The sequence below is a fragment of the Sorex fumeus genome, unplaced genomic scaffold, assembly GCF_029834395.1.
Source record: "Sorex fumeus unplaced genomic scaffold, SorFum_2.1 ptg000130l, whole genome shotgun sequence".
Lineage (NCBI taxonomy): Eukaryota > Metazoa > Chordata > Mammalia > Eulipotyphla > Soricidae > Sorex > Sorex fumeus.
Window position 1 is genome coordinate 5,088,548 of NW_026606187.1, and position 12,795 is coordinate 5,101,342.

At 50.8% G+C, this 12,795-nt stretch overlaps 2 protein-coding genes across 2 annotated transcripts in view; both read left to right on the forward strand.

Annotated features, from left to right (window-relative positions):
* The window catches only part of POLR3E (RNA polymerase III subunit E), a 282,521-nt gene that overhangs the window by 212,285 nt on the left and 57,441 nt on the right, over window positions 1-12,795 (forward strand). The window lies entirely within an intron of this gene.
* Window positions 1-12,795, forward strand: part of EEF2K (eukaryotic elongation factor 2 kinase) — a 34,457-nt gene that overhangs the window by 9,207 nt on the left and 12,455 nt on the right. Inside the window, exons 2-8 of the mRNA XM_056138935.1 lie at window positions 6,253-6,353; window positions 7,526-7,586; window positions 9,337-9,374; window positions 9,768-9,939; window positions 11,455-11,604; window positions 11,848-11,980; window positions 12,138-12,265. Coding sequence (XP_055994910.1) covers window positions 6,253-6,353; window positions 7,526-7,586; window positions 9,337-9,374; window positions 9,768-9,939; window positions 11,455-11,604; window positions 11,848-11,980; window positions 12,138-12,265 — 783 coding nt within the window. The remainder of the gene's footprint in view (window positions 1-6,252; window positions 6,354-7,525; window positions 7,587-9,336; window positions 9,375-9,767; window positions 9,940-11,454; window positions 11,605-11,847; window positions 11,981-12,137; window positions 12,266-12,795) is intronic.

A 12,795-nucleotide genomic window follows, 5' to 3' on the forward strand; every position in this document is an offset into this window, starting at 1 on the left:
TCTTGGCATTCCTCGCACAATCATGGAGGTGCTGAACCAGTCAATTGTATTCATCGTCAATGTTGTCAATGATGGCATCTTCCCATGTTGCTGCAATAGTGCCGAAGAGCTCCCAGTTGGTGGTCGTCCTGGGAGTTCTCTTCTTAAACTTTGCAGCCCTTTCTCCCCGCTCTGTGAAGTAGAATTTTGCATGAAGGAGTCCGATCCCATTTCGAATTTTGGGACAACAGTGACATCGGTCAGGCAAAACTGTCGATTGAATATGATGTGGTCAGTTTTGTTGTGGAACCGTCCACTGGAAGACTCCCATGTCCAATGTTTAGATTTGACCTTCTGGAAACTGTGAGTTACCATGGATGGTCTTGGTCGACATGATGAACTCAGACAGTTTCTCACCCTGTTCGTTCCATTCTAGGCCATGGGTCCCGATGTGGAGTTCTTCAGCTAATCTTCTCGGTCCCATCTTGGCATTAAAATCACCAATAATGATCTTGTAGAAGGTGTGGTCTTCTTTATAGAACTTCTCCAGCTCCATGTAGAACTTCTCAATTTTTCCTTCATCATAATTGGATGTTGGTGCATAGACAATGAAGATAGAAACTGCTGGCAGTGAGCCACATCTATTCAAGTGTAATCATCTGATTTGGGTTGTTAGGCATTTGAATGAGTCAATGCTCATGGCCGAGTTTGTGTTGATAAGGACACCGAGGCCTCTGACGCCTCTTTTATTGCATGTTCCGAGGAACAGTTCTTCTCTAGTGTTGAAAATGGCGTGATGTGATTGATGCCTTCTTGTCTCGGTCAGACCAATGATGTTGTACTTGATCTTTCGCACTTGTACCATCTGATGCCAGCATCTGTGCATTGAAAGTATAGACAATCATTTTTGTCTTTCTTCATTTTGGCAGCTTAGTTCGGGCTTGAGATTTTATCAGTCTCTCCTTCCTTATCCTTCTCAGGCTCCAGGATGCTTTCCAGACCGTGCAGCAGCTTTGCGGCCATGTGACACATTATAAGACATTTAATACCCATCTTCCAGGATTGCCACACCATATTTGATAGGGTTCAAATATGGTTTGAACCATGGGAACACCTACAAGGGCGATTAGAGGCCGCCCCAAAAGCCTCTAGCTGGTAGCTTGCCAGGCTCTCCGAGAGTATTCCGTCTGCAGGGCAGAGCCTGGCAAGCTATCTGTTGTGTGTTTGATATGCCAAAACCAGTAATTACAATGGGTCTCATTCCCCTGACTCTTTTTTTTTTATTTTTTATTTTTTTTTGCTTTTTGGGTCACACCCGGCGATGTTCAGGGGTTACTCCTGGCTCATGCACTCAGGAATTACTCCTGGCGGTGCTCGGGGGACCATATGGGATGCTGGGAATCGAACCTGGATCGGCCATGCTGGCTGCGTGTAAGGCAAACACCCTACCCGCTGTGCTATTGCTCCAGCCCCTCCCCTGACTCTTGAAGGCGTCACCAATATGGTAGCGTTGAGAAGGAGGTCCAAATAAATGTTTTAATAAAATTAAAATTACATTAAAACTTGTTTTCCTGGCTGGGATTTCACTCAGTGGTACATAAAGCAGATGTCTTAAATGTACAAGAGCTGGCTTTAATCCTGGCACTGCAAAAATAAGCAAACCTGTTTTTCTGGGCTGGGACTATCTTAGGGATCACTTAACATCAGCACACATAAATTATCTTTTTCTTTTCTTTGGGGAAAGGCACTCCAGAACTACTCCTAGTTCAGTGCTCAGGACTGAACACGAGGCTCTCACAGGCAAAGCATGAGCTCCAGTCCAGTTCTCCGGCCCTTTAAACCCCTTTTTAAGGAAACGCTCTTATTTTCTGATTATAAATAGTGTTGTACTAAACTTCCTATACGTAGAACTGAGCAAAATTTCAAAATATAAGTTTTGGGTTTTTGTTTTGTTCTGGGGCCACACCTGCCAGTGCTTAGGGATTATTCCTGACTCTGCACTTATGAATTTCTCTTGCTGGGCTCAAGGGACCATATGGGATGCTGGGATAGAACCCTGGTCGGCTAGTGCAAGGTAATCACTCTGGATCGATAAAATATATGTTTTGGGACACAGAGATAGTACAGGGATTAAGACATTTGCCTTGCACGCAGCTGACCTTAATTTCTTCCCCAGCAACATATTCAGTTACCCCAGCACTGCCAGGAGTGACCCCTGAGCAAAGAGTCAGGAATAAGCACTTGAACACTGCCAAGTATGGTCCCAAACCAACAATATCCTCCCCCTCCACTGTAACACTGTAGCACTGTCCTCCCTGGCTCATCGATTTGCTCGAGCGGGCCCAGTAATGTCTTCATAGTGAGACTTGTTACTGTGTTTGGCATATCGAATACATCACAGGTAGCTTGCCAGGCTTTGCCATGCGGGCAAGATACTCTTGGTAGCTTGCCGGACTCTCCGAGAGGGGCGGAGGAAATGAGCTCAGGTTGGACAGGTCGGCTGCATGCAAGGCAAACGCCCTACCCGCTTGCTATCTCTCCAGCCCAAGCTCTCCCCCTCCAAAAAAATAAAAATAAACAACATGTTTTGGTAAGTGAAATAAAGGTCAGAAGGAAAAAGTCAAATACCAGATGATCATGTTTGTAGTGGAGTATAAGGAAACAAGTCGCACGTCCTTGTGGCTCAGAGCCAAGGCGTGTGTCTGAGACCTTGGTTGGGTCTCCAGCAGAGAGAGGAGAGAAGGGGAAAGAGCGGGGAGCAGGTGTGTGTGGGTGGGTGCAGATTATCCATGGAAATGAACCCTATGGTACTTCCAACAGATCTGAGATCTAAGACTGCCAAGTGGTGGGATGCTGGGAGCAGGCAGGAGGGACCTTGGGGTAGTGGGTCTGGGCCATGTTGCCCCTCCCGTGGTGGGTGTGGCACAGGAGCACTTTAGCATAGAACAATAGTTTTGGGGATTTTTTATTTTTGTTTTTGAGTCACACCCAGCTGTGCTCAGGCCTTACTGCTAGCTCTGCACTCAGGGATCATTCCTGGAGGTGCTCAGGGGACCCTGTGGGGTGCTGGGGATTGAAACCAAGTCGACTATGTGCAAGGCAAACACCTTACCTCTTCAGTCCCAACAAAAAGATTTATTTAGGAGTTCTAGTTTGCTCTTTATATATATGAATACATTATACACACACATATGTATATATAATGACAGCTTGTATTGATTACAGGCATAATGGTCTTTGCAGAAAGAAAAAGCAGATCTCATTATGCTATTCATTCATGGGTGTTTCTAACTTTCTTTTTTTTTCTTTCTTTTTTTTTCTTTTTGGGTCACACCCTGCGATCCACAGGGGTTACTCCTGGCTCTGTGCTCAGGAATTACTCCTGGCGGTGCTTGGGGGACCATATGGGATGCTGGGAATTGAACCTGAGTCGGCCACGTGCAAGGCAAACGCAGTACCTGCTGTACTATTGCTCCGGCCCACGTTTCTGACTTTCTTGCATTCACTGTCAGCCTAGATAAAATAAACTGGGGACTTTTTTATTTTTGGATTTTGGGCCACATCTGGCAGTGCACAGAGACCACTCCTGGTGGGGTTCAGGGGACCCTTCGAGGTGTCAGGGCTCGAACTCAGGTTGGCCACATGCAAAGCAAGTGCTCTACCCATGGTACTATTGCTCAGATCCTAACTTTTTTTTTTTTTAATAACAGGATCCTGCTCCTTTGCTCTGCAGCCACCAGTTTTCCTCAGCAAATAGCCATTTATCTCATATCTAGTTTACCATGTATCAACTGACTCATACCAGCCTCTTGGTGGATAATGCAGTTTCTTAAAGCACTTCCTCCTAGGGGTGACTATAATTTTCTTCAGTTTTGGCGGGGAGGGTAACACCTGACGATGTTCAAAGACTGTTAATAAACTGTTACTGTCTAGCTTTGTACTCAAGGATCACTCCTGGAGAGGTCACGGGACTAAATGTGGTGCTGGGATCAAACTCCGGTCGGCCACATGACATGCAAGTGTCCTCCCAGCTGTAACAACTTTCCAACCCGTTGTTGTTGTTGTTGTTGTTGTTCTTCTTCTTCTTCTTCTTCTTCTTCGGAGTTAAAAAAAAGAGAGAGAGACTATTTATTTAAAAAATTTTTATTTGGGGGCCACACCCATCTGTACTCAGGACTTACTCTTTTTTATTTATTTATTTTTTTTTGCTTTTTGGGTCACACCCAGCCAATGCTCAGAGGTTACTCCTGGCTCTGCACTCAGGAATCACTCCTGGCAGAGCTTGGGGGACCATATGGGATGCTGGGAATCGAACCCGGCTTGGCCGCGTGCCAGGCAAACGCCCTACCCGCTGTGCTATTGCTCCAGCCCCAGGACTTACTCTTGACTATGTGCTCAGGGATCACTTTGAGAAGGCCTGGGGGACCATATGGGGTGCTGGGAAATGAACCCTGGTTGGTTGCTCGCAAGACAAATGCCCTACCTGCTATACTATTTCTTTGGTCTGATTATTCATTCTTAATTTCTTTTTTAAAATTTGTTTATTCTTATTCTAATTTAGGGAATAGAGCTGCAATAGTGTTCTAGTTTCTGGTACCGATACACCAAGTTACTGGCCACCCCCGCCTCTGAAGTGCCCGTGACACCCCATCATCCTTGTGCTGTCTCTCGACCACGTTTTTCCCCTATCCCAGACATTCCCCTCATTATTTGCTGATTACCAGTTATGGGTTTTAAAACAACTAGTTTTTTTTTAAACAACTAGTTTTTAGTTTTTTTTTTAAAACAACTAGGTTTTGTCAACTAGCAATGCTCAAGTTGACTCCTAGCTCTGCACTCAAGAAATACCACTAGCTGTGCTCAGGGAGCACTCCTGGCAGTGCTCAGGGGACCTTATGAGGTGCCAATGATTGAATCCAGATCAGCTGTATGCAAAGCGAACACCCTGTCCTCTGTCCTATTGCTCCAACCCCTCCTCTAAGCACTCTGGATGCGGCCCCACAAGCCCCCAAGGAACACCAGATGGATCTAGTCAATTCTTGCAGGGCCCACTGAGCGCTCTCAGGGAACAGGCTAAAGAAGTGGGTTAAAGAAGAGAAATGAGGGGCTGGAGATATACTATAGCAGGTAAAGCGTTTCCTTTGTATGCAACCAACCTGGGTTCCCCCAAGCACTGCTGGGAGTAATTTCTGAATGCAGAGCCAGAAGTAATCTCTGAACATTTCTGAACATTGCCAAGTGTGCACCCTCCCCCCCCCAAAAAAAACAAAACAAACCCCAAAACAACAACAAAAAAATGAAGAAAAAAATGACCCTGCAGGTTTACATTGGCCCAGAAGGCAGCCTGTGCCTCACAGTCCCTATGCTGTGGAATTCCTGAGATGGCTTTCACACCTCGGGAATACACACCTCCACCCAGCACCCAGACGCACAGCAGCTTTCTCTGAGCAATCGCAGGGCTGTTCTCCTGCTCAAGACCTCCCTGAGGTTCTCTTACATTTTCCCCAGATATCTGAGACATGGAGCCGAAGGGATAGACAGCAGTCAGTGAGGCATTTGTCTAGCTCGCAGCCAACCCAGGTTTGACCCCCAGGACCCCTTCTGGCTCCCTCAGCCCTGCCAGGGCTGATTCCTGAGTGAAGAGCTAGAAGTAACCCCTGAGCATTGCCAGATGTGCTCCCCCCCAAAAAAAAAAATCCAAGTCACTAGGTTTTTGGTTGCATCCCCTGCTCTATGTGGGAGCACCTGCTTCCCCACACCCTGGCCAGAGCGGGGGTGGAGGGGAAGTGACCACTCACTTTCCATCTCAGCCTTTTCCTGGGGCCGGAGAGATAGTCCAGCAGGAAGGCATGGGCCCAGGCTTGAGCCCTGAGCCTGCCAGAAGTGATCCCTGAGCACAGAGCCAAGGAGTAAGCCCAGAGCACCGCTGGGTGTGCCCCCCAAACAAAACCATAAATTAACAGGGGTGGGGCGGGAACCTACTTCTGTCCATGTCAGACTTTTTGTTACAAGTGAAGTGGAGTGTTGGCTCCATTGACTCCATTTCTCCTGGGGTTCGTAGTGAAGGCCTGTCATGTGTGTCCCCCACCCCGGAAAGTGCCCCATGGGAGGGCAAACAGGCCCCCAAGCAAGCGCTGCTGGCCACATGTCTCTCACAGGCTCTGTCTCCATGAGATGGGAGGGAGACGTTGCAGGGTGGTGGGGCACAAGGAGTCTGGACTGTTTGACCCATAATCCCTCATCTGACTGTCACATCCCTTTTGTCTTCTGCAGGAAGCCTGGAAGCATGCAATCGAGAAGGCCAAGCACATGCCGGATCCCTGGGCTGAGTTCCATTTGGAGGACATTCCCACGGAAAATGCCAAGCGTCACAGGTCAGCAGAGGGACGGGCAGAGGGAGAGAATGGGGTGCTGCATGGCCCCCCCAGCTTTCATGAATTCTCAGGGTATGGGCCTGCTTCTGCTCACAATCAGTGAGACCTAAGAATGCTGAGGAGATGGATGCCAAGGTGGTCCAGGAAAAGGGAACTGTCATCATTATCATCATCACCACCACCATCACAATCATCATCATCATCACCACCATCGCCATCATCATCACCATCACCACCATCACCAACACCATCACCAACACCATCATCTTTATTATCACCACCACCACCATTACCGTTATCACCATCATTATCACCATTACCATCACCATTATCATCATCATTGTCACCACCACCATCACCATCACCATTATTATCATCATCACCATAACCATCATCACCATCACCATCATCATCACCATCATCATCATTATCACCACCACCATCACCATCATCATCACCATCTCCACCATCACCATCACTACCATTTCAACCATATCCAAGCGGGCGTGCAGGTGTGCTGGTTCTCCTATGTCCTTACAAGGTTTTTTGTCTGAGAGGCAACCTGCAGCACAGACCCCCAGGGCCAGGGTGAACAAGTCCCTCCTGCATGGATTAGAAGACAGAAATAAGAGAGCAAATCATGGGATCTTGGGGCTCATGGCCTCCAAGACTGAGCGCCCCCACCGTCCTCTCCACGTACAATGTTTATTAGAGCTAGTGATCATCAGAAGGGGAACAACACCCTTTTTTGGAATGGGGAGGAAAACCCAGAGATGCTCAGGGATTACTCCTGACTCTGCACTCAGGGATCACTCCTGGAGGTGCTCTGGGGACCATATGGGATTCCAGGAATCAAACCTGGGTCAGTCACATGCAAGGCAAAGGCCATCCCCACTGTGCTATCGCTCCAGGCCTGCCCTCCCTTTTTTTAAGTGTCCCACTTACTGGACAAAACAGGGTGTGATGATTAAGTAGTGAAATACAGCAGCTGTGATGAAGAAAGAGGAGGGTGGCTGGGGCCTGGTAGAGGAGAGTTTGGGCCAGTCAGGTCCAGCAGGGCTTCACCCGGGGCAGCAGGGAGCCCAGGACCTTTAGCACATTTTTCACCTTTAGCAGGTGAGTGATGCGGTTTTGTTATGGATGCGGCCCCTGGTGGCTTCTGGTCTTTGCAGGTACAATGCAGTGACTGGGGAGTGGCTGGAAGATGAAGTTCTGATCAAGATGGCAGCTCAGGTGAGCAGAACCTCGGCCCAGGCTGCGAGCTGGGGAGTGTCCCAGCTCCTGCGCACTCCTGGCCTCAGCCACTTTTTTTTAACAACACTGGGGAAGTCTTATAAGTAGTGTGTGTGTATCTGTGTGTCTGTGTGTCTGTGTGTCTGTGTATGTGTCTGTGTGTGTGAGTGTGTCTCTGTGTGTGTATGTCTCTGTATGTGTGTGTGTATGAGTGTGTGTATGTGTGTGAGTGTGTGTGTCTTTGAGTGTGTGTCTCTGTGTGTGCGTGTATATGTGTGTGTGTGTAGGTGTGCGTGTATGTGTGTATGTGTGAGTGTGTGAGTGTGTGTGAGCGTGTGTTGTTTTGTTGTAACAGCCATACTAAAATTGTCATAGGCCACATAGCCAACCCAGGTAAAGTGGAAGGTTGAGTGGCTTTCAGTAGAGTCACTTGGGGTTATGTGACTGTGTCTGCAGTGGGTCTCAGAACAATTTTCACTGGCTCCAAAGGAAGCCCCGAGGGATAGTCTCACTAGTCTGACTTCGGTTCTCCCTCCCGCCCCTCCAGCAGCCACCTTTCCCCCACATCCCTGAACAGTCAGAGTTCTCCTGGCTGGCTCTATAGCTTTACCTATTCTGGTCTGTTTGTTGATTGCCTACACTTTAGCACTGTAGCACTGTCCTCCCATTGTTCGTCAATTTGCTCAAGCGAGCACCAGTAAGGTCTCACAACAAATTGTGAGACTTGTTACTGTTTTTGGCATACCGAATGCGTCATGGTGAGCTTGCCAGGCTTTGCCATGTAGGCTAGATACTCTCGGTAGCTTGCCAGGCTCTCTGAGAGGGGTGGACGAATCGAACTCGGATCGGACACGTACAAGGCAAGTGCCCTACCCACTGTGCTATCGCTCCAGTCCCTTTAAAAAAAAAAAAAGATTTTTCTAAGTGATCTAGTGAGAAACAAAAACAAAAAACAGTTGACTGTAAGATCTAGAGAGATAGTACAGCAGGTAAAATATTTGCTTTGCAGCTGACCTGGGTTCAATCCCGAGCACCCCATATGGTCCCCTGAGCACTGCCAGGAGTGATTCTAGAGCGCAGAGCCAGGAGTAAGCCTTGAGCTCCACCAAGTGTAGCCCAAGATTTTTAAAAAATCTTTTGACTTTAAATTTGTATAATCATTTCAAAAACTGCCATTCCCCAGGGATCTCTGAGTCACTCGATTCTCGATTCGTTTCACCTTGCTTTTGGACTATAGCTAAGCATTGCTGTCCGTATCCTCCCGAGTGAGGCTTCTTTTGCTCAACACTTAGCCGTGAGGTCTATATGTGTTTTCTGTTTGGAAGCCTCTGCTCACTCCCTCACTGATGTATAGTGCGTCATCAGATGAGTTGGTGCAACTGATTCAACTCTTGGTGGACCTCTAGGTCATTTCTGCTTTTCTGGGTTACAGCCAAGGCTGCAAAAGCATCCCTGGACATGCTCTGTCTCCCTGTCACCCTTCTTCGTCCCCAGAACATCTTTGCTCTCCAGGGGTGCTTTTGTTCAATCAGGGTGGGGAGATGGGGGTGGTCTTGTCACCCCTGCAGCCTCCTGGCTGGAAGCTCCACGATTGGGTGCTAGGGGATAGGGCTTTTAGGATGAAGTCCAGGGTGAATCCAGGGTGGAGGCAGGGGAATCTCCTGTCTCAGGGCTGTTGCTGGTGGTCACCGGAAATGCCGATCTGATGGTGGGCCCCAGAAATGCTGACCTGTTGGCTGGTGTCTTTCAGCCCTTCGGCCGTGGAGCTATGCGGGAGTGTTTCCGGACGTGAGTGATTCAGCCTGGCTCAGGGGCCCCACCGATACTCCTGAGAGAGGAGACATGGGGATATTTCTGGCCAAGAAATGATATCCAGGGTCCTCTGCACCTGATGTCCTTCTCCATCTGACCATCCTTGGGCCCCACTTTTGGTCTTGGCCGGGGGAATGGCCTGGGGAGGGGAAGCGGGTGTACCCACACATTTCTGCTCTGGAATTTGGAGACCAAGGGATATGGGACATTTTTGTGCTGACCCTAAGCCCCTTCCCACTCTGTAAAGGATGCCATGGTGATGGGAATGCTCTAACCAGCTGGGTCAGGCAGGCTCCTCCTGTCCCAAGGACCCAGGGATGAGTCCTAAATGAACTCAGATAGGTCCCTCCTGCCTCTCCCAACTCCCAGGAAGAAGCTTTCTAACTTCCTGCACACCCAGCAGTGGAAAGGGGCATCCAACTACGTGGCCAAGCGCTACATCGAGTCTGTGGACAGGGACGTGTACTTTGAGGACGTGCGGCTGCAGATGGAGGCCAAGCTCTGGGGAGAGGAGTACAATCGGCACAAGCCCCCCAAACAGGTGGGGGCACCCCTCCCAACCCCGCCCCCCCAAGGCAGCTGGGGACAGTGTCCGGAGATGCCCATGAGAGTATAAATAATGTGGTCACCATGTAAATCAGTGTTACTTTGGTAAAACAGAGTAAAGTAGTAGAGGCCCTCCCGTTGATCATCGATTTGCTCGAGCGGGCCCGTAACGTCTCCATTGGAGACTTTGTTGTTACTGTGTTTGGCATATCGAATACTCTCGGTAGCTTGCCGGGCTCTCCGAGAGGGGCGGAGGAATCGAACTCGGGTCGGCCATGTTGGCTGCGTGCAAGGCAGACGCCCTACCCGCTGTGCTACCGCTCCAGCCCTTTGGTAAACAAACAAACAAAAAACTATTTTAAAACATGGGATCTGAGGAGATAGCTCCAAGGGCTGGAGAACAGGTTACTGTTGAGTCCCAGGTTTGGCCCCTGGGACCTCATGGTTCCCAAGTAACATGAGGAGCAGCCCCTCAGCATCTTACCAGCACTAGCATCATACTCTGTCATGTGTGACCCAAACGGTCCTGTCCTGCCCACCCCCTTTTTTTTTGTTTTTAATTTTTTTTTTTAATTTTTGGGTCATACCCAGCGATGCACAGGGGTTACTCCTGGCTCTTCACACAGAAATTACTCCTGGAGGTGCTTGGGGTACCATATGGGATGCTGGGAATCGAATGTGGGTTGGCCGCGTGCAAGGCACATGCCCTACCCGCTGTGCTATCACTCCAGTCCCTGTTTTTAACTTAAAAAAAGAAAAAGGACGGAGCTGGAGCGATAACACAGTGGGTAAGGTGTTTGCCTTGCACGCGGCCAACCCGCGTTCAATTCCCAGCATCGCATATGGTCCGCTAAGCACCACCAGGGGTAATTTCTGAGTGCAGAGCCAGGAATAACCCCTGTGCATCGCCAGGTGTGGCCCAAAAAGCAAAAAAGAAAAGAAAACAGAGCAGGAATATGGACAGGGAACATGAACATCTTTAAAACATCAGCAAATAGGGACTGAGAGCTATAGAGCAGGGATTGAAGCACTTGCCTCACAAGTGGCCGACTCTGATTTAAGCCCCAGAACCACATAGGGTCTCCTAAGCTGGAAGTGATCTCTGAGCACAGAGCGAGGTGTGACCTGTGCCCCCCCAAACAAAAGATGATGTGGTGGAAAAGAGATGTGACTGCTGGGGGAAGGCCACTGTCCCCCCATGTCTTTGTGCCTACACCTGGTTTCTGGGTGGTCCTGCTATAGCCTCTTGGCCAAGGTACGGATGGGGGAAGTCTGAGAACCCCTGTCCCACCCAGTCAGGCTGATTCTCAAGCTGAAGTGGGCGGGGTTGGGGGTGGGGGATGGGGAGGGATGCCACCTTTGCCCTGGCCACATGTGTCTGGGGCACCATCAAGGGCAGGTAAGTGGCCGGATCCCCTGTTGCCTACGCAGCCTGGCTCCTCTCAGCCCCTGTGCCCAGGGTGGAGGGAGCTGTGGGATCCTGCCCTCCGCTGACTCGCACGGCCCCCAGGTGGACATCATGCAGATGTGCGTGGTGGAGCTGACGGGGAGGCCCGGCCGGCCCCTGTTCCACCTGGAGCATTACATCGAGGGCAAGTACATCAAGTACAACTCCAACTCGGGCTTTGTCCGCGACGACAACGTGCGCCTGACCCCACAGGTGAGGCCCCTGGGGAGGAGAGTCCCTGTGGGGAGGGGGCAGGGGAGTCTTACCCCCCTCCACCCAGCGGGCCCTCGGTGCCCCCCACCCTTGGCAGCCTCTGTCCACAGCCCTTCCTGCTCAGCTGATCCTTCCTTCCTGTCATCTTTGCCTCACTCAGCTTCTCCAGGCAGGTGGGGCAGCCAGCACCCTGCCTGGCCTCCTGCGCTCAGTTCGGCCTTCCTGTCCCCTCCCCCACCCCAGGCCTTCAGCCACTTCACGTTTGAACGCTCGGGCCATCAGCTGATCGTGGTGGACATCCAGGGTGTGGGCGACCTCTACACCGACCCGCAGATCCACACCGAGACGGGCACTGACTTCGGAGACGGCAACCTGGGTGGGTCTGTGGGGAAGCAGCTTGTTGTCGTGGAGACCAGGGGGCCACCTGCGCCCCAGTCCGTGAATGCCTGGGACACCTGCCCCTCCCCCACCCCATACCCTGGGCTGCCCTGCCCTCCTGCCCGTCGCCCAGCAAAGCCCCGCTGTGCCCACAGGTGTCCGGGGCATGGCGCTCTTCTTCCACTCTCACGCCTGCAACCGCATCTGCCAAAGCATGGGCCTGGCGCCCTTTGACCTGTCGCCCAGGGAGAGGGACGCGGTGAACCAGAGCACCGAGTTGCTGGTAGGTGTCATGTGAGCTGCTTTCGGCCTCCCTGCTGGGGCTCTGTCCCCTCTGGGCCCTCGTCCTCCTGGGTGCCCCCATGGAAAGTGAGGGACTGGCCCTGGGCGCATTGGTGACTGGAGTGAGGGAGCAAAGAGAGCCAGAGAGGAGTGTGGTGCCTGTTTACGTCGGGGTGTTGGGGTAGTGATGGCCGGTGCAGGCCTGGCCTGGCTTTCAGCACCTCAGTGTCCAGAATGTGACCTCACCCCCACCCCTTTGCACTGGCCCAGATACATTGATTGAGAAAAGACCAGCATGGGTTCTGGATACTTTATACACATAGTTCCCAGCTCAGGGCTGTCACAGTGGGGGGGCCTTGGGGGAATGCTGACTGGCAGCCTCCTGGAGCCCCCGTTCCAGAAGACCCTTCTTCTTTAGTGGGGGTGCAAAGCTCCCAAGAATTGCTTGGGCCCCTCCTAGAGATTCTTGGCCACCCAGGCCTGGTTCCGTGGAAGGCCCGAGGGCATGGAGCTGATCAGGTCCTGCAGTGC